The following is a 22,612-nucleotide window of genomic DNA, read 5'->3' on the forward strand; positions in this document are numbered from 1 at the left end:
AGGAGAAATGCACTGAGTTGTCTTTGGCAATGAATATGTCCAAGAGTAAGTTCCTGATATTCCGTTCGAAGTTTTGTAAGTACACTAAAATGTTGGTTCAGATCAAGAACATCGTCCTGGAACAAGTACAGGAATATGAATATTTGGGCGTATACGTTTTAATGACCAAGGGAATTGGCCCCCACAAGTGAAGAAAGCCACCCTGCAAATGGAGAAATATGGGGGGGTGTGTATAACGAGATTTTTCTATGGGCATGGGCAAGGTGCGGTCTCACCACCAATTAACATGTTATCTATCCAGGCCAAGGCAGCGTTGAGTTATGGAGCTGAATTATGGACACATGATGATTGTCATATTTTGGGCTCAGCAGAACGAACAGTCCTACAGAAATTACTGGGCCTACCCATATCAGCTCCAGCTAACCAAATGTATTTAGAAGTGGGACTTAGCCCAATACGAGAGGTTTATTTTAGACCTGCTCTTTTTTGGCCCAGGATCTGGTCTGTCCGGAGCTTAATACCTACCAAAAAGCAGCAACCCTTGAGTCAGAAGGTGGCAGATCCCTCCCGTGCGCATGACAAGTAAAAGACTCATTGGATTGTGTGGGTTGATACAGTTATTGCAGAGCCCACATTGCATAGCAGAGCGGCATAGATAGAGCTAAGAATAATACCGCTGGGTATAAAGCATGTTATAAACAGAATTAGTTGCCAATTGTAGTCATTCTACAGGAGGAATCTTAGATCTGGAAAGCAAGACGGGTTGGGGTCTCGAAACATACCTTGACATGGTAAAGCCACCTAGCACACGTAAACTGTATGTTAAGTTTAGAGTCTCCAACTTACCTCTGGCAAATGTCACTAAGAAATGGTCTACACACGGTAATGGTACATGCCCCTTTTGCTTATCAGTGGAAGGAACCCTGATACATGTTCAGTTTTTTTGCAAAGACAATAGCGCGATTAGGCACAGATTTGTAGTCCCATTGTTAATAGCAAGTGTTATGACAACAGTAGATGCACTAAGGTACCTCAAAAAATGTGATGGGATCAAAAGGGTGTATTGTGTATCTACTTTTCTCACACGCGCTTGGTGGATAAGAGCAAAAAACATCAAAGAACGTGCCCTAATGGTTTGATTTTTATCTGTGAACGTACAAACTTTTTTAACAGTATTGTGTTTATTGGATATACATATTTTTAATTGGAACTTCGCCTGTGCTATATTTTCTGATGTGGTGATCCTTTTCTTACGTCTGTATTATGTAAAATTTGTAAGGGCAAGAAGACATATGTCGAATAAAAGCCGACTGAACTGTACTATCCAGCATAGTTAATGTTGAGGAAGGATGGGGACTGTAGTCCAATATGTTTGGACAGCTGTGGGTTGCAGACTTCTGCAGGGAGCAGGGAAACAGAGAAGGCACAGTAATTGATCAGTAGAAGAACCCAGTTCCTCCTAGGTTCCTGGTTTGCCAATTTACAGGGCCTTTGCATAAAAGGGAAAATGGAAGTGGGGGTAGCTTCCTTTTCAGTGCCCAGTCCTTTCTTTATTTCAGATAGCATTGCAACCCAGAGCTAAGCCACTTTCTAGGTGAACCTTCACGGGTTTGCTTCTTTGAGGCTCGTTGGCTTGAAGTAGCAGGAAGAGGGCGACGCCTTGTGCGATTAGACTAAGCAGAGACATCATTCCGGACCATATCTTGGAAAGGCTTCTGGCATCTTCTTTGAGATTCACTTCCAATATGCCAGGCTTCGGGTGGGCTTGGAGTTAAGATTGTGCCTACCATGGGAATACCCTTAGATCGCTGTCCATAAGAGCAAACTGTTTTTAGACATCTCGTCAAAATAAATAAACAAAATGGCCAGCAGCCGTAACTGCGACATGATGACGTCTCATGGCGTCATAACATGATGGCGTACCAGTTCAATGTGACCGATTAGCAGCAGCACCATGCGGCTGCTTCTGCTACATGTGGCTGCAAGGTGGGAACGTGATCAACTCACTGAAATGCACCGCCGTGCAAGCCTAGAAGCAGATGCACTGCATAGCTCCTACTATACTCAGACTCAATACACAAATCCGCAGGACGAGGTAGGCTGGCACCAACCCCGGGCGCCGGCATATGGCTAGTACCAGCACGATGCCTGTGGGGTGATCTCGTACTCTGGTGAACTATTCCTGGATAATCCTGCAGTAAGAGTCAGTAAGGAGGCTAGGTGGAGGCTAAGGGGTTAAATGATGTGATTGATGAGAATGGGGTATGCGTCGTGGGACAGAAGAGCTGTGGCATTTCAGGAAATGAGTACGTGTGGTGCAGGTAGATTGGTGCATAATGCTGGTGCAGGGAGATTGGTGCATAACACTGGTGCAGGGAGATTGGTGCATAATGCCGGTGCAGGCAGATTGGTGCATAATTCTGGGGAATTTATCTGGAATGGCTAATGGCTGTAAGCCTTTCCTGACCATCACTGGGTGCCAACGTGGGGTGTGGCGGCACCCTAATAAGGGTGAAACCAGGTATGTAGTTGTCCTGACAGCCTTGCAAAATGTCTGTCTTGGGTTGATAAAGCTATGTAAAAAGTAGCACTGCTCTCATAGACAAACACAATTTCCTGGAGAAAAAGGCTTGCATTTGGGCTAATTTGCATACCCACAATGCCTTGCTGTTGTGGCTCAGAACTGGAGACAAGCTTCCAGCGATGGCTACTAGGGGCGCAGTGGAGTGTGTGACTCGGGTCAACTGGATTTTCCTACATATATATATATATATATATATATATATATATATATATATATATATATATATATATTCATAGTGTGATGTTGGCGGTAAATGATCACAGAACTAGGTATCTCCATGGCAACCAAATGTGGAAACCCTTTCTAGAGCTACAATGAACTGCAACAGGTTGTTGACAGCGAGTAGTGCAAGAAATCTGACAGCAGGGCGATCTAGCCACAAGATTAATGGCAGGTGCTCAACAATAAAATGCAACAGGTGGGGACAGCGAGTAGTGCAAGAGGTCTGACATCAGGGCGATCTAGCCACAAGAATCATGATTAATGGCAGGTGCTCAAAAATGAACTACAACAGGTGGGGACAGAGAGTAGTGGAAGAGATCTGACAGCAGGGCAATCTAGCCACAAGAATCGTCATTAATGGCAGGTGCTCAACAATGAACTGCAACAGGTGGGGACAGCGAGTAGTGCAAGAGATCTGACAGCAGGGCAATCTAGCCACAAGAATCATGATTAATGGCAGGTGCTCAACAATGAAATAGACATCGGTCTGCTTCCACTACTAGAAGTGGCAAAGAGGTCCTCATTCTGTTTTTGTCTGTTCTAGATGGGAACAGGTACCACCTGCGATGCTACATCTACCAAGCACGAGACCTTCTGCCGATGGACAAGGACAGCTTCTCAGGTAAGTCTAGATGTTTGCATTGACCAAACCTTTATTTCAGATTAGTTTTATCTTGTTGACCATGTTTGCGCTCTCTATTTGGAAACAGTAACGTTCGCCATGTGTGATGATAATGTATTCACAATGATTGGAACCTATTGTGTACCGTGTTATATGTAGGGGAGCCCCTGGACTTGTAGGCGAAGTCAATGAGGGAATGAATAGGGCAAGTAGGATAGACATGTTGGACGCTTGGTCAACGGACCAGCAATAGGTGCTTGATAGGAAGGCTCTAGGCGTGTAGGTCCTTGGCTTACTCAGCCGTGATAGCTGCTTAAATCAACTCTCCATGCAAGAGGTTAAATATTGTAGACTATACTCATGACATGTAATCATGAGAGAGGCAGGAAGACAAATGAGTGTTTGCACTTTGTAATTGCGGCGACGTTTCCTCCTAATGACATTGGCTGGCCTACAATGGCTTCCAGAACTGGTAGAATTAACATGGAACCTCAACCATGTTTCCAAGGAAGAATCATTAGTTCCAGGGCAGGGCACGCGTCCAGAAAGAGTGAAGCATGTGTTTGGAGTTGCAGAGAAGCCAGTCTGCAACAGACCCAAGAAGCAATTTGCCGACACATGATCTCGGCACAGCTGCTATTTAGCTGAGGCCCAATGACATCGAGGCAACATGACAGGCAGGGGAGGATGCCTGACAATTTCCAGTTGCTGGGTTTTAAGGTTTGACTTTCCAATTTGCTGCATAAGAATGTCTACAAATCTGGTGAATTGGATAGGGAGGGTCGGGCGCAGGTGACGTGATCAAACCTTGTAGAGATAGAACAAACAATCATTTTTTTCTAAAAGTAATTCTACAGGTGTTCAATTAGTTTTCCTTAGGAGACAAAAAAGGAAAGTCTGTCAGCAAATGCAGTACAGCATGTCATGCGCTGGGTGTTTCGCTGCATCTATTTCACAAATAACATGGGCACCTGAAGAAGCATCAGTGTGACCAAACAAATGATAGCCATTAAACTAGGTTTAGCGAAATAAGTATAAATTCAATTGCTTTCTATTGAGTCGGGTGTGTGGTAAGAAATCAATCAATTGCAATGTTTTGCGCATTGCTAGAAAAGCACAATTCAGACAAACATGATATAATAGAAAAGTGTGACATACATCATTAAATCAAAACATCATTGCAGCTATATGACCGTGAACATTGTGTTCTTGAATCAATTATTCTTAAGGCACAATCCTTGAAAAAAATCCTCTATAAAATTCATTACTAAGTTTTACATGTTTTAAAAAGTTTAAATTACCACACTGCCAAGACCAGAATTCAGTATTGCAATCTTGCGTTGCAATCCCACCTACAAAATTCCTATTAAATAGTGTTTTAGCCCCAAATATATATGTGGTAAGATTATACTACACGGGGATAGCTTATGAGTTAAGTGCTCCCCTCTGACTAAAAAAACAGCTGAGACTCTGCAAGTTTGGATACTGGCAGAACCTACTTAGCTCTTCATCCTTATGAATCTGACAAATTGGTCAACATTACATTTAGTAATAATTCCAGCATTAACACACAAGATAACCAGCGGCTTGAAGCGATATATGAAAATCTGATGTAAAATGTTTTATTTGCCTTTATCCATCAATAAATGTGTATACATATCTAAGGCTTTCTGTGAATTGGGGATGGGGCACGTGCAAAGCCACATATGCAGAGATATCTTTAGTCTTAAACCCAGCTTCCCATCTCTGCTGTCGCTGTCCGTCTTTTACAGTTCTGCAAATTTCCCAAACCCAACACGTCTTAGTTTGGTGGAAAGGACATTTTACCCAGAGGCAGGACCCATGTCACAGCCATTTTGGCTTCACATCCAAATCTTGAGGCTGTCGAATGAGCATATAACGCTTTTTTCACAAACATATCTGTCAAACATGAACATTTGTGGACATTCTTATGTTTCATGCAAATCAGCCAAAAATGCACATTGGTGCTAATTGGTCCTTTGCCCTTTCGAATAAGGGTATTTGGAGAGAATATAATAGGAGTATACTAGTCTGTACATCTTGGAATTAAGACCTTGTATCAGAAAATAATGAAAATGGCTATTCTAAGTTTTGATGATATGTTTTGTTCAGTAAGGCACATATAATCTTCTCTGTATGACTGTCATGGATTGGCATATATTAGAGGCCATCATTAGAAATAAGCATTGTACAATTTAAAAAAAAAGAGCTAGTTTACAATGTAAGTGCAACAAAATAATGCCATACTCAAATAGCTCCTTTTCATGAGACTACTAATCAGTGCTCAGATTAAAACCAAGGGCCTGTTTCTGCTGTGGGCACCGAGGCAAAGCTTCATTGTGTGTGCTGCCACTGATTTATTGTTAGTGGCATTGGAACTGCACATTTGTTGCACTATGTACAAACACTAACTATCAAAAAAATAGAAAATAAGAAACACATGTATATACCATGCAATCTGCACTGTTTTGGAGTGTCTGATCCCAGCAAAAGAAATTCCGTAGGAACTGCCGGCCACACAGACCGTGTCAGCACCCAACATCTTTCCACCTTGGCCCTTAACACTACTGGGGGAAAGAGGATTTTGATAAAATAACAAAAACAAACACTTCCAGCAGTCAGAGATCTGCAGAAGGAAAGAAAGAAGTCTATTCTCATATATTTTACTAACCCGCTCCCTTTACCTGCCAGACCTGGCAGTCCATTCACATAGCGTACTTGATGAACCTCCACTATTTACCGGGAGGCTGTTGGGCAAAACCTAAGTTTCTAGTGGTAGATCCTTGAAGTGAGATTCAGTGAGCCAGACTGAATGAGTGAGAGTCTGCAGAAAGTCTCCCCCTTAAGAAATTCTCCAAACCCATGAACTAGATGCCTAAACAACTGTACCTAAAACGAAACACTTCCTATGTCAATTCTATTCTCCCTGATAGTCTGATTGTGAGGAATTCAACCATTCACATAGGGAGAGAGTGCCCACCTGGGCTTTTTGATATTTTGTTTATTGAAAAGAATGAATGATGGAGATCAACCTCCAGAAAATACGTGGGGCCATTCCCGCACATATTTTCCATGCTCACCACACAGCAGAAAAATAGTCATGTACTCTGGGAGGACACAGTTTACCAGTGCCCCTATCCCCTTTCATGTATAGCTGACACATGGCAGCTGAGGGTCCATCAAAATCCTCTGGCCGTGGGCAGCCTGAGTAGCATTTCAAGGCCCCATTTATTTGAATCCCCATTGTTACACCTTGCTGGTGGTGGCGAATACTGAAGAATGTTCATTAGCAGGCCTCAGGGATGACCTGGATGCAGGAAGTGACAAGGGAGACCAGAGACCAACGCCTCTTTGTAATGCAATGTGTCAACTTGGTACTAACACCCCTCCTTGGTATGAAAGGGCAGTGAATGTCCTGTCTGGAACCACTCCTTTCAGAGCAGGGAAGTATGTGAATTGTGGGAGACGAAAGTCTGCCTGCAACCCCCTATTTCAAAGGAGGCCCATGTTGTGACCAAGCACCGCATAGGGATCAGTTAATGAGGGAGACACTTTGATGTACAGCAGACAGGAAGATGAGTGGGACTTAGAAGTATATGTTGTCATCCTTCCCCTGTCTGTTTCCAAGCTCTCTGATTCTGACCTAAAGCATCACTGAAGATTGTTGGTGGGGACCCAGGATTGGTTCATTAAGGTGGGATTAGCCTGCACCAATCACTGGGGCCCATTTGGCTTTAAAAGAGGGCTGCACCCTTCACTGATTAGATAATCTGAAGACTTTGCAAGGAGTAAGAAAAAGGACTCATTTGGCCCCGAGCTGAAGTTACAGTCTACCTTACATCTTCCACCAGAGAAGGAAGGCCAGGAGTTCCAAGAGAGAAGCAAGATTTCTCCTCTAAAAATCTCCCAGGGAACAGAGGGAGAGACCAGACTCAGAGGATCCATCCAGCAGCTCCAGAACCGGTACCCAGCCAGCACACCCTGTTAGGTTCTGACATCAAGCTTCCTAGGTGGGAAGTGCCAGAGAGTCTCTAAACAAAAGACAAGGCCGTTGCCCTCGATTACTCTCCTGAGCTTTGGGCCGTCCACCTTGAAAGGACAAAGGCCCTGTGAAGAGGCTAGGAAGAGTGCCACACAAGCATCATCCAGCGTCCATCTTTTTAAGGACAATTTCGAGACAGTTGAATCCTCGAACCGCATCCAGCTGCACTGCTGACTGTTGTAATGCTGCAGTCACCAGAGCCATCCGTGATGCCTCCACCAGCATTCCAGATCCGCCAACCAGCACAGAGACAATGATTCTTGGCCGCTGCACCAAACAGCCTGCAGACATCCAGCCTCGCTTGCCGAACTGCCTGCTACCCGCAGCTGTCTCCCACCACTAACTCTGTCTCATGGGCTGTGATGCGCCCTGAAACCGCCTCAATGCTTTCGAGCTCCAAGAACTTCTTCAGTACCGGTACATTGTGGTTCTGCCCCCCTAGTTCTTCTCCAAAGGCCCCTAGAGGCAGTTACAACCCTTTGCCCCTTTGGTGTTGAAACGAAATAACCTTGAACTGTAAGACTGATTACTTTACCAACTACCCTCTTCCAGTATCCAGAGTGCATCCCTTTCCTTCGTGAAACTGTCTGTCTTCTGTGTTCCTTTACATCGTGGGTTGTAATTGTAGTGTGCTAGAACTCTCTGTTGTAGTAATAACAAAGTAGATATTTTAATGCGACTTTGACTGGACAGTCCCTTTTATCATTGGGCAATAATTGTATTTTTCGCTGTGTTGCAACTAACCAATGATCCACGATCTTGCAGGCCCATTGGAGCAAATATTTACTAGAAATGTTCAGAGTGCAGAGCGGTAAAATAAACAGGAACGAGTTTAGTGTACTGTTCTCCCACCTCCAATAAATCTTCTAATAGAGGGAGTAGCGATCCTTACATACAAGGCTGCGCTCTACCGGCAGTCTCTGGAGCTTCTCCCCTGAGGGAGTCACCAGTCCAGTAGATCTGCATTCATAGATTTGCAGGACTTTATCTGTGGATAGTTATTAAACCCAGACCTGTTCTCTGAACCAAGTTCGATGCAAGGGAGTGTGGAAACCTCATCAAAGTACCGAAACACCATGCCGATCGCATTGGACCAATCAGCTCTCTTCTTCCTATCCCCATCCTGGATTGGGAGAGGCCTATCCGAGTGTAAATACATCTAGATAAGGTCATCTCGGCCAACTGTTCAAAATCACGAAGACCAATACTGCATCCAATAACCGCAGGCATGCATACAGAGGAACAATAAGAATGTCTTGAAACCAGGGCGACCCGACACCTCCGCGTCGACCGCACCTCTTGGAAAGCCCACCCTTAGTGTGATGACAACATTCCTTTAAAACGCAAGCAATTACCATGTATGTCTCAAAATACCAGGCTAGTCCCCATTTTGGGGGTTGCCTCTGTTGCCGCGGCTACCATTCTACTTTTTACCATAAAAAAACACAGGACACCATACCCCTTCCATAAAGAAAGGTGTGTGTTTGTTCTCTCATCATTCTGTTGTCAGCAACAGCTGGGGTGGCTCTAGTAAATGCCCGCCTGACAACGTGACTGTAGACCACAGAGCGAGAGATATAGATCAAGAGATAAAGGGAAAGAGAGAAAGAGAGCAGGGAGAAAGATAGAGGCAGACAGAGGGAGACAGAGAGAGAGAGAGACAGGAAGAGAGGGAGAGAAAGAGACAGAGAGAAAGAGAAAGAGAAAGAGAGAGAGAGAGAGAGTGAGACTGAGAAAGATAGACAGAAAGAGAGAGAGAGAGAGAGATAGTGAGACAGAGAGAGAGAGAATTCTAGACCATCACATGATCCACTGGGTACTGCTTTCATTGATTGAAATGTGTAAGCCATCCCTTCTGACATCGCCGCCACATTTCTGATAGTCAACTGCTTGGTGTTTAGTTGAATGCAAAAGTGTACCATCCCAATACTTTAACATTTATTCAAATTTGCCACTCAGGATTATGTACAATTTCAAGATTATGAGTTTATGAGTTGCCATTGATTGCATCATCTCAATCCACAGCCTATGGGGGTCTGTGATATAGGGCCGCCTATATTTTTAACTTGGGCCGTTGGCAGTTACCACCCGGTACACCCTGTGGAATGGGTGATTATTGATATTAGTAGCTGGGGGCAAATCCATACAGGAATTAGAGCAATAATACATTTTTAAAAGTGGGCCACACCTACCGCGCCACAGTGCAGTCACCATGGAGGTGGAGCATGGATTTCTGAGCAGAGTCCCGCTTCTGTTTGCGTGACTGGTGTGGTTGGTGTTGACCCAATGGGTATAGTTGAGGTAGCAGTGTGGGAGGAGATAGTGTGAGAGTAGGGAGAGTAGGGAGGAAGCACCGGCACGCCCGCCCGACCATTCTGCAGCTAACCCTGTCGCTGTGCAGAAATACTGGCCTCATCGTGCCTGCACCGCCGTGCTAGCACCTTCGTGCCTTGATATCCCAGGCTCATTCAACAAAGGGCCATAGAGACCTGCTGACATAAGATGGCCGCCACTATCGACGCAAACAAAGCGTCCACACCGGTTGCCTAGCAACCCAATCTGCATTTAGTACGCCGACGAGGACCGGAGGCGGAAGCCGGCTCCCTACAGCCGAAGGCCCGTGAGCCAAAGGCCATAACCTGTCTGCCCCTCAGCCCACTATATATATGGGTAAAGATTGGCAACATCCTCATCAACACACCTCCGCGTGCCGGCGTTGCACTCGGCTGCAGGAGCAGTCTACACCAAAGCACTGCACCCAGCAGTAGCCACCAGCACGCCCGCCCGACCATTCTGCAGCTCACCCTGTCGCTGTGCAGAAATACCGGCCTCATCGTGCCTGCACCGCCGTGCTAGCACCTTCGTGCCTTGATATCCCAGGCTCATTCAACAAAGGGCCATAGAGACCTGCTGCCGTAAAATGTCCGCCACTATCGACGCACATCAAGCGTCCACACTGGTTGCCTAGCAACCCAATCTGCATTTACTACGCCGACGAGGACCGGAGGCGGAAGCCGGCCCTCTACAGCCGAAGGCCCGTGAGCCAAAGGCCATCACCTGTCTGCCCCTCAGCCCACTATATATATGGGTAAAGATTGGCAACATCCTCATCAACACACCCTCGCGTGCCGGCGTTGCACTAGGCTGCAGGAGCAGTCTAGACCGAAGCGCTGCACCCAGCGGTAGCCACCAGCACGCCCGCCCAACCATTCTGCAGCTCACCCTGTCGCTGTGCAGAAATGCCGGCCTCATTGTGCCTGCACCGCCGTGCTAGCACCTTCGTGCCTTGATATCCCAGGCTCATTCAACAGAGACCTGCTGCCGTAAGATTGCTGCCACTATCGACGCACACAAAGCGTCACACCGGTTGCCTAGCAACCCAATCTGCATTTACTACGCCGACGAGGACCGGAGGCGGAAGCCGGCCCTCTACAGCCGAAGGCCCATGAGCCAAAGGCCATCACCTGTCCCTAGCCTCTATGCTGAGTTAATCCATCCTCCTCGCCATCGCTCACTGAGGAAAGCCCGCAGCTTATGTGCCGACACTTGTTTCAACGAGACACCCATGGGTAGCAACAGCAATGGCCCTGAGGATTCTCGCTAACAAAGAAGCCCATGGACACACGATTCATGAGACCGCAATACCAGTAAGTCATGCCCGCCTATGTTCCTTCATCAGACTCATGACCCTCACCAAGCCCATCAATAATGACAATGCTAGAGACTCACGTCCCTGCAATCTGCCTCATACCCCATAGACCATTACCGGCTAAACGCTAGTCACCCAATATGACCACTGCTCTGTGCCTCTAGGGCCAGTATTGATATTAATTGCATAGAGCCTCTAGGGCCAGTATTGATATTAATTGCATAGCGCCTCTAGGGCCAGTATTGATATTAATTGCATACAGCCTCTAGGGCCAGTATTGATATTAATTGCATAGCTAGCATAACTCATGACCAGCATGTCCTCCACGCTCCTCCTTACATGCATACTGAGTGCGATACTATCCCCCTCCTACATACCACACCTAGATAACAGAGAGCCTCACCCCCACTACTTAATTATACAGAGTCACCAGTCTACGATGGACCTCTTGCCCACACCTGCACTTGCATCAAAAAACACGAGCATCAGACTAGATAGACTCAGAGCCTGCACCACTCCCTTCCAACACCAGGCCACCTCGGCACACACAGCCTACAGAAATTACAGACTTAGCTCACGTACCACTAAAGTCAGCATACCATACCAGCGAAAGAACCTCGCTTCGACCCGAAACAGCAAGCTCACTTACACCACACTTAGCAGCAACCCATGCTCTCCATGTACTGTACTGCTACACCTAAGCCAAACTCTCATACCGCAGGCTCTAAGAAATCTTGCCACCTTTCCCACAAGTGCGCACTAATTAATGTGAGATCCTTCAATGCCCACGCCATAGAAGTATCTGACCTACTAACCACCCATGACTTGGACATGTTAGCCATTACCGAAACATGGCTTCACGAAGCGTCCGGCCCAACCATAGCATTAGCCCTACCCCCAGGATATGCTATAATCAGACAAGACAGAAGTGCCAGAACAGGGGGGGAGTCGCCCTTATCCATAAAGAAACCCTATCTATCAGTACCATACCCCGCCAACAGGAAGGAAATGTTGACATTCTATCAACCAAGATAGCACTCTTGCCTAACAACACTATTAATATTCATACAATATATCGGCCACCTGGCGCCTCTACCAATTTCCTAGGTCAAATTAATCATCTCCTAGGAAATAATATTAAACAATCTACAAATTCACTCCTTATAGGAGATCTCAACTTAGGACTCAACGACCCTAAAGATAAGGCTGCGCTATCCCTAGCCAAAGACCTCCATAACCTAGGCTTCTCCCAAAAAATCATTGCACCGACACACGCTAAAGGATGCACCTTAGACTGGATCACAGACCACAACTGCCACACAGCAGTCACTGCTAACACCAGCCTCCCCTGGACAGACCACAATCTCATCCTATTCGATATCCCTGTCGCCAGAAGCACTAAAGTGCCCACAACAGCAGTAGCAACCTTAGCTAGAAGCGCAAAAAAACACACGGCAGCCAATATCAGCACACTCCTTAATATTCCCTGCCTAAAGCCCCCATTCTCGCCAGACCCCACTATTCTTGCTGAAGTATTCAAAGATTTCATTACTAAGGCCGTCAACACTGCTGCCCCCTTAGAAAACAAAAAAGAGAAAAAATCCTTCCACTCCAACTCTTGGGTCTCTGAGGATCTTCAATCCCTGCGCACCGACAAACGCCACGCGCAAAAAAATTGGCAACGTACACCCTGTGATAACAAAAAAGAGATATTCAAAAACATAGCCAAAAAATACAAGGATGCCATCTTCCTTGTTAAATCCGAAGCCTACAACCACCGCATCACAGCGGCAAACTCCCAATCTAAAGAACTGTTCAGTATCTTTAAAGAACTAACCATACCACCTACATGCCCCGATGAGATCATCAAAGACGAGACATGGTGCACAGGCATACAATCAGCCATGCTAGAAAAACTAAACCTCCTTGAAAAAAAAGATCTCCCGCCACTACAACTCCCCACCCAAGCATAGTACACAAGCACAGACAAATCCGAGTGTCAAAACCAGCAACCTACCCAAATTTATCTTCACGAAAGTTTCAGAAACCGAGGTCATTGACACCCTCAAACACCTCAAACCCTCTCCATGCAAGGGTGACGTATGCCCTCCTAAAATCATCAAAGACTGTGCAGAGCATCTCGCCCCTCTCCTCACAGCATTCATCAACGCCTCATTCAAGTCGGGCATCGTCCCAGACAGCCTCAAAGAGATCTGGGTGCGCCCCCTTCTAAAAAAGCCTAATCTAGACCCCGCTAACCCCAACAACTACTGACCCATAACCCTAGTTCCATTCTTGCTAAAACTACTCGATAAGGCCGCCCACATACAGATCCAACTATATCTCGAATCGAACTCAATCCTAGGTAAAAGACAATCTGGGTTCCGTAAGGGTCACGGAACTGAAACCGCCCTCCTAGACCTCAAAAACGAAATTACGAATATACTAGACAAAGGTAAGCCCACACTCCTCCTTCTCCTCGACCTCTCAGCGGCCTTTGATCTAGTAGATCATACCACACTCACCAGCCACTTGACGCATGCAGCACACTTCTCCAAGGACGCTACATCTTGGGTAACCTCCTTCCTACAAGGCAGAGCTATGAAAGTGTTCTCCAATACATATCATGCAGCCCCTTCCATCATTCACTGCGGGTTCCTCAAGGTTCCTGTACTACCCCCACTCTTTAAAATCTCTTTACTAAACCCCTATTCGACAAGCTAGACACAATGGGAATCATTTACACTAATTACGCCGACGACACGTAGGTACTCCTTCCCTTGTCAGGTAACTATCAACAAGATTCCACGTCCCTTAAACTATGTTTTTGATTCTATTCACGTCCCTTAAACTAATTTACTCCACCATACAAGCCTGGATGGCTACCAATGGCCTCTGCTTGAATGGGGACAAAACCGAAATCCTCATCCTTGGTCAGAAACCCACCCTCTCCAACCTCAACCCATTATACAATAACTTCAACATAGACAACTGCATCATCCTAGTCTTTTGCTCAGTCAAATGCTAGGTGTACATATAGACGCCACCCTATCCATGGATAAACAAGTTAGCGCCATAGTATCAGCATCAGCGCTAAACACAAAACTCATCAACGCAATAAAACCCTTCCTAACGAAAGACAACTGCCTCTCCATCGCAAGAGCCACCATAGGAGCTAAACTGGACTACTGTAACGCCCTCCTAGCAGGCACCTCTAAGAACAACCTATCCAAACTCCAAACCACTCAAAACAATGCTCTTAGAGCAGCCCTCAGCATACCAAAAAGAGAACACATTACCCAAGCCAGGAAGACAGCCCACTGGCTCCCGGTTAAGGATAGAATTGCCTTCAAGATTCTCACTACCACGCATAAATGCATCAACCAAACGGCACCATCCTACCTATCCAACATCCTGTACAAGTCACAATCCACAAGACCTATCAGATCCACATAAACCAACCTACTCACCATCCCTCGCATCAACAGAACGAAGGCAGGAGGTATTGGCTTCCCGTACCTTGCACCTGGAACGCACTGCTCACCAACCTCAGAGCTGAAACATCTCTCCTCTCATTCCGCAAAAAACTCAAAACTGCCCTCTTCAACTAACATACTCACTGTACCTCTCACATGTTCAATGAATGTATGTCACTAAAGCATAATCATTGCCCAATGTAACTAAGGGCACCTACATGTAAGTCTAAGAAACACTGTAAAAAGCACCACGATGCCTTCGGTCTGCTGCACGCTCAACAATGCGAATAAATAAATAAATAAATAAACAAACAAACAAACAAACAAACAAACAAACAAACAAACAAATAAATAAATAAATAAATAAATAAATAAATAAGTGACATCAGAGGAGCCTGGGATGAGGATGGCTGTGGGGAAAATGGCCCTTCACCGGTGGTCCAAGCCCATGTTTTTATCAAAAGGTGATTGGCTGTCTGCCATCCATTCTGCTTAACGGCCTATGTCGAGTTGGAGGAAATCACTTTGCCTGTGTATAAAGCTGCTGTGGAAGGTAACGCCAGCGCATTTTTAGGAAATGTTCCTGAAAAGGAAAATATTGTAACATAACCATGCATTACATCACTGTATGCAATGACATTTACAGATTCACTAGACATCAGTCTGATCCTAGCATTGGGCTACTTCCGTGGGTGGACTAGGAACCAAAAGAGGCACACTAAGAAAAAGTAAATAAATAATAAAACAGAGGACATGTATATGTTTTGCAAAGTGGCCCTTTATTGCACTGTGTGAGCAATCAGTGACTAAGGGTAAGCACACAAAAGAGGCCCATTGGGTAGAGACCCACTGGAAAATCTCCAGATTTCCCTGTAGACCAGCCCACCGCTGGCTGCTTCCTTGCCAGGGACCACTTCCTGAGCATGGGTCCACTATATCAGCTTGGGTTATTTCCTGAACATGGGTTCACTTCCTGAGTAGGACACCACTTCCTGAGCATGGTGCCACTTCCTGAACATGGGGCAACTTCCTGAGCCTGGCTTACTTCCTGAGCATGGGGCCACTTCCTGGGCATGGGTCCACTTTCTGAGCATGGGTCCACTTCCTGAGCATGGGGCCACTTCCTGAGTATTGGTCCACATCCTCAGCAGGGGTCCATTTCCTGATCAAGGGTCCATTTCCTGAACACGAGGCAATTGCCTAAACATGGGCTACTTCCTGAGCATGGGGCAACTTCCTGAACATGTATCCACTTCCTGAGCATGGAGCCACTTCCTGATCATGGAGCCACTTCCTGCCCTGACCATCGAGCCACATCCTGAGCATGGGACCACTTCCTGCGCCAGGGTTACTTCCTGAGCATGGGGCCACTTCCTGAGCATGGGTCCACTTCCTAGGCATGGGTCCACTTCCTGATCATGGTGCCACTTCCTGTCCTGACCACGGGGCCACATCCTGAGCATGGGACCACTTCCTGCGCCAGGGTTACTTCCTGAGCATGGGTCCACTTCCTGAGCATGGGACCAGTTCCTGAGCATGGGTCCATTTCCTGATCAAGGGTCCACTTCCTGAACACAAGCCCATTGCCTGAGCATGGGCCACTTCCTGAGAATGGGGCCACTTCCTGAGCATGGGCCACCTCCTGAGTTTGGGTCAATTTCCTGATCATGAGCCGGTCAAGTGGCACAGCGAGTAGAGCGCTCGCTTTGACACCCGTGCAGAGCCTGTTAACGCAGGTTCGAATCCCGGCAGCGCCAAACTCAGCCTTTCATCCTTCCGAGGTCGATAAATGAGCACCACACACCGTGGGTAATAATAAGCAGCGCTCGGATACCTGAGGGTTTGTAGCGCTATATAAAAGCCTAATTATTATTATTATTATTATTATTATGAGCCCACTTCCTGAGCATGGGTCCACTTCCTGAGCATGGGGCCATGTCCTGAGCATGGGGCCACTTCCTGAGTATGGGTCTATTTCCCGATCAGGGGCCCACTTCCTGAGCATGGGGCCACTGCCTGAGCATGGGTCCACTTCCTGAATATGGAGCCACTTCCTGAGCATGGGGCCACTTCCTGAGCCTGGGTTACTTTTTGATCATGTGTCTAATGACTGAGCATGGGTCCATTTCCTGAACATGGGTCCACTTCCTGAGCATGGGGCCACTTACTGAGCAATGGTCCACTTCCTGAGCAGCGGTCCATTTCCTGAACACAAGGCCATTGCCTGAACAAGGGCCACTTCCTGAGCATGGGGCACTTCCTGAACATGGGACCACTTCCTGAGCATGGGGGCACTTCCTGATCAGGGGGCCACTTCCAGTCCTGATCATATGGCTACTTCCTGAGCATGGGTCCACTTCCCGAGCATTGGTCCACTTCCTGAGAATGGGGGCACTTCCTGAGCATGGAGCCACTTCCTGAGGATGGGCCTACTTCTTGAACATGGGTCCACTTCCTGAGCATGGGTTCATTTCCTGATCATGGGTCCACTTCCTGAGCATGGGTTAATTTCCTGATCATGAGTCCTTTTCCTGAACACAAGGCCATGGCCTGAGCATGGGCCAGTTCCTGAGCATGAGGCCACTTCCTGAACATGGGACCACTTCCTGAGATGGGGCCACTTCCTGATCACTGGACCACTTCCTGTCCTGATCATAGGGGCACTTCCTGAGCATGAGGCCACTTCCTGAGCATCGGACACTTCCTGAGCATGGAGCCACTACCAGAGGAGGGGTCTATTTCCTGATCATCGGTCCACTACCTGGACATGAGGCCATTGCCTGAGCATGGCCCACTGCCTGAGCATGGGCCCACTTCCTGAGCATGGGCCACTGCCTGAGCATGGGGCCATTTCCTGAGCATGGGTCCACTTTCTGTACGTGGGGCAACTTCCTGAGCATGGTCCACTTCCTGACCATGAGGCGACTTCCGGAACATGGGTTCCCTTCCTAAGCATGGGGCCACTTCCTGATCATGGGGCCACATCCTGAGCATGGGTCCGCTTCCTGAGCCTGGGTTACTTCCTGGGCATGGGCCCACTTCCTGAGCATGGGTCCACTTCCTGATCACGGGGCCACTTCCTGAGCAAGGGTCCACTTCCTGAGCATGGGCCTTCTTCTTCAGCATAGGGTCACATCCTGAGCATGGGTCAATTTCCTGATCATGGGTCCACTTCCTGAACACAAGGCCATTGCCTGAGCATGGACCACTTCCTGAGCATAGGGCCACTTCCTGAGCAAGGGGCCACTTCCTGAGGATGGGTCCATTTCCTGGTCATGGGTCCACTTCTTGAACATGGGGCCACTTCCTGGGCATGGGCCCACTTCCTGAGCATGGGTCCAATTGCTGAACAGAAGGCCATTGCCTGAGCAAGGGCCACTTCCTGAGCATGGGGCCACGTTGTGAGCATGGTACCACTTCCTGGGCATGAGGCCACTTCCTGAGCATTGGCCACTTCCTGAACATGGGGCCACTTCCTGAGCATGGGGCCACTTCCTGAGCACGGGGCCACTTGCTGAACACAAGGCCACTGCCTGAGCATAGGTCCACTTCCTGAGCATGGTCCACTTCCTGAACATGGGGCCACTTCCTGAGCATGGGGCCACTTCCTGAGCATTGGGCCACTTCCTGAATACAGGGCCATTGCCTGAGCATGGGTCCACTTCCTGAACATTGGGCTACTTCTTGAGCATGGTGCCACTTTCTGTGAATGGGGCCACTTCCTGAGCCTCGGTTACTTCTTGATCAGGGGTTCACTGCTTGATCATGGGACCATTTCCTGAGCATGGGGCCATTTCCAGATCATGGGTTCACTTCCTGGACATGGATCCACTTCCTGAACATGGGTGCAATTCCTGAGCATGGGGCCCTTTACTGAGCATGGGTCCACTTCCTGAGCCTAGCATACGTCCTGAGCATGGGTCCACTTCCTGACCATGGGGCCACTTCCTGAGCATGGGTCTGCTTCCTGACCATGGGGCAACTTCCGGAACATGGGTTCCCTTCCTAAGCATGGGGCCACTTCCTGAGCACGGGGCCACTTGCTGAACACAAGGCCATTGCCTGAGCATGGGTCCATTTCCTGAATACAGGGCCATTGCCTGAGCATGGGCCTCTTCCTGAGCATGGGTCCACTTCCTGAGCATGGGGCCACTTCCTGAGCAAAGGTCCACTTCCTGAGCATGGGCCATCTTCTTGAGCATAGGGTCACATCCTGAGCATGGGTCCATTTCCTGGTCATGGGTCCACTTCCTGACCCCAAGGCCATTGCCTGAGCATGGACCACTTCCTGAGCATAGTGCCACTTCCTGAGCATGGGGCCACTTCCTGAGGATGGGTCCATTTTCTGGTCATGGGTCCACTTCCTGAACATGGGGCCACTTCCTGAGCATGGGGCCACTTTCTGAGCATTGTACCACTTCCTGAGCATGAGGCCACTTCCTGAGCATGGGCCACTTCCTGAACATGGGGCCACTTCCTGAGCATGGGGCCACTTCCTGAGCACGGGGCCACTTGCTGAACACAAGGCCACTGCCTGAGCATAGGTCCACATCCTGAGCATGGGGCCACTTCCTGAGTATGGGTCTATTTCCTGATCATCGGTCCACTACCTGGACATGAGGCCATTGCCTGAGCATGGCCCACTGCCTGAGCATGGGCCCACATCCTGAGCATGGGCCACTTCCTGAACATGTGGCCACTTCCTGAGCATGGGGCCAGTCCCTGAGCCTGGTTTACTTCTTGATCATGGGTCCACTGCCTGAGCATGGGGCCATTTCCTGAGCATGGGTCAACTTTCTGTGCATTGGGCCACTTCCTGAGCATGGGGCCACTTCCTGAACTTGGGGCAACTTCCTGAGCCTAGCATACTTCCAGAGCATGGGTCCACTTCCTGAGCATGGGGCCACTTTCTAACCATGGGGCCACTTCCTGAGCATGGGTCCACTTTCTGTACATGGGGCAACTTCCTGAGCATGGGCCCACTTCCTGAACATGGGGCGACTTCCTGAGCCTAGCATACTTCCTGAGCATGGGTCCACTTCCTGAGCATGGGTCCACATCCTGAGCATGGGTGGGTCCGCTTTCTGAGCCTGGCTTACTTCCTGGGCAGGGGCCCACTTCCTGAGCATGGGTCCACTTCCTGAGCATGGGGCCACTTCCTGAGCAAGGGTCCACTTCCTGAGCATGGGCCTTCTTCTTGAGCATAGGGTCACATCCTGAGCATGGGTCAATTTCCTGATCATGGGTCCACTTCCTGAACACAAGGCCATTGCCTGAGCATGGACCACTTCCTGAGCATAGGGCCACTTCCTGAGCAAGGGGCCACCTCCTGAGGGTGGATCCATTTCCTGGTTATGGGTCCACTTCCTGATCATGGGTCCACTTCCTGAACACAAGGCCATTGCCTGAGCATGGACCACTTCCTGAGCATAGGGCCACTTCCTGAGCAAGGGGCCACTTCCTGAGGATGGATCCATTTCCTGGTCATGGGTCCACTTCCTGAACATGGGGCCACTTCCTGAGCATGGGCCCACTTCCTGAGCATGGGTCCACTTGCTGAACACAAGGCCATTGCCTGAGCAAGGGCCTCTTCCTGAGCATGGGTCCACATTCTGAGCATGGTACCACTTCCTGAGCATGAGGCCACTTCCTGAGCATGGGCCACTTCCTGAACATGCGGCCACTTCCTGAGCATGGGGCCACTTCCTGAGCACGGAGCCACTTGCTGAACACAAGGCCACTGCCTGAGCATAGGTCCACTTCCTGAGCATGGTCCACTTCCTGAACATGGGACCACTTCCTGTGCATGGGGACATTTCATGAGCACGGGGCCACTTGCTGAACACAAGGCCATTGCCTGAGCATGGGTCCACTTCCTGAATACAGGGCCATTGCCTGAGCATGGGCCACTTCCTGAGCATGGGTCCACTTCCTGAACATGGGGCTACTTCTTAAGCATGGGGCCACTTCCTGAAAATGGGACCACTTCCTGAGCCTGGGTTACTTCTTGATCAGGGGTTCAGTGCTTGAACATGGGGCCACTTCCTGAGCATGGGGCCATTTCCAGATCATGGGTTCACTTCCTGGGCATGGATCCACTTCCTAAACATGCGTGCAATTCCTGAGCATGGGGAACTTTATTGAGCATGGGCCCACTTCCTGAGCCTAGCATACGTCCTGAGCATGGGTCCACTTCCTGAGCATGGGCCCACTTCCTGACCATGGGGCGACTTCCGGAACATGGGTTCCCTTCCTAAGCATGGGGCCACTTCCTGAGCATGGGTCCGCTTCCTGAGCCTGGGTTACCTCCTAGGCATGGGCCCACTTCCTGAGCATGGGTCCGCTTCCTGAGCCTGGGTTACCTCCTAGGCATGGGCCCACTTCCTGAGCATGGGTCCACTTCCTGAGCATGGGGCCACTTCCTGAGCACGGGGCCACTTGCTGAACACAAGGCCATTGCCTGAGCATGGGTCCATTTCCTGAATACAGGGCCATTGCTTGAGCATGGGCCACTTCCTGAGCATGGGTCCACTTCCTGAATGTGGGGCTACTTCTTGAGCATGGGGCCACTTCCTGAGAATGGGGCGACTTCCTGAGCCTGGGTTACTTCTTGATCAGGGGTCCACTTCCTGAACATTGGGCCACTTCCTGAGCATGGGGCCACTTCTGGAGCACTGGGCCACTTACTGAGGATGGGGCCACTTCCTGAGCATAAGTCCATTTCCAGATCATGGGTTCATTTCCTGGGCATGGATCCACTTCCTGAACATGGGTGCAATTCCTGAGCATGGGGCCCCTTACTGAGCATGGGTACACTTCCTGAGCCTAGCAAAAGTCCTGAGCATGGGTCCACTTCCTGAGCATGGGTCCACTTCCTGACCATGGGGCGACTTCCAGAACATGGGTTCCCTTCCTAAGCATGGGGCCACTTCCTGATCATGGGGCCACTTCCTGAGCATGGGTCCGCTTCCTGAGACTGGGTTAGTTCCTGGGCATGGGCCCACTTCCTGAGCATGGGTCCACTTCCTGAGCATGGGGCCACTTCCTGAGCAAGGGCCCACTTCCTGAGCATGGGCCTTCTTCTTGAGCATAGGGTCACATCCTGATCATGGGTCCACTTCCTGATCATGGGTCCACTTCCTGAACACAAGGTCATTACCTGAGCATGGGCCTGCTTCTTGAGCATAGGGTCACATCCTGAGCATGGGTCAATTTCCTGATCATGGGTCCACTTCCTGAACATAAGGCCATTGCCTGAGCATGGACAACTTCCTGAGCATAGGGCCACTTCCTGAGCATGGGGCCACTTCCTGAGGGTGGGTCCATTTCCTGAGCATGGGGCCACTTCCTGAGCATGGGTCCACTTGCTGAACACAAGGCCATTGCCTGAGCAAGGGCCGCTTCCTGACCATGGGGCCACGTTCTGAGCATCGTACCACTTCCTGAGCATGAGGCCACTTCCTGAGCATGGGCCACTTCCTAAACATGGGGCCACTTCCTGAGCATGGGGCCACTTCCTGAGCACGGGGCCACTTGCTGAACACAAGGCCATTGCCTGAGCATGGGTCCACTTCCTGAATACTGGGCCATTGCCTGAGCATGGGCCACTTCCTGAACATGGGTCCACTTCCTGAACATGGGGCTACTTCTTGAGCATGGGGCCACTTCCTGAGAATGGGACCACTTCCTGATCCTGGGTTACTTCTTGATCAGGGGTTCACTGCTTGAACATGGGGCCATTTCCTGAGCATGGGGCCATTTCCAGATCATGGGCTCACTTCCTGGGCATGGATCCACTTCCTGGACATGGGTGCAATGCCTGAGCATGGGGCCCTTACTGAGCATGGGTCCACTTCCTGAGCCTAGAATACGTCCTGAGCATGGGTCCACTTCCTGAGCACTGGACCACATTCTGAGCATGGGTCCGCTTCCTGACCATGGGGCAACTTCCTGACCATGGGGCAACTTCCGGAACATGGGTTCCCTTCCTAAGCAT

General features: G+C 49.0%; 1 protein-coding gene across 9 annotated transcripts in view; it reads left to right on the forward strand.

Annotated features, from left to right (window-relative positions):
- The window catches only part of DYSF (dysferlin), a 1,254,081-nt gene that overhangs the window by 753,637 nt on the left and 477,832 nt on the right, over nucleotides 1-22,612 (forward strand). For all 9 annotated transcript variants that reach the window (XM_069632290.1, XM_069632293.1, XM_069632296.1 and 6 more), the window contains one exon: nucleotides 3,351-3,428. In XM_069632290.1, the coding sequence (XP_069488391.1) occupies nucleotides 3,351-3,428 (78 nt within the window). The remainder of the gene's footprint in view (nucleotides 1-3,350; nucleotides 3,429-22,612) is intronic.

The sequence above is a fragment of the Ambystoma mexicanum genome, chromosome 6q (assembly GCF_040938575.1).
Source record: "Ambystoma mexicanum isolate Mex_15411 chromosome 6q, UKY_AmexF1_1, whole genome shotgun sequence".
Taxonomy (NCBI): domain Eukaryota; kingdom Metazoa; phylum Chordata; class Amphibia; order Caudata; family Ambystomatidae; genus Ambystoma; species Ambystoma mexicanum.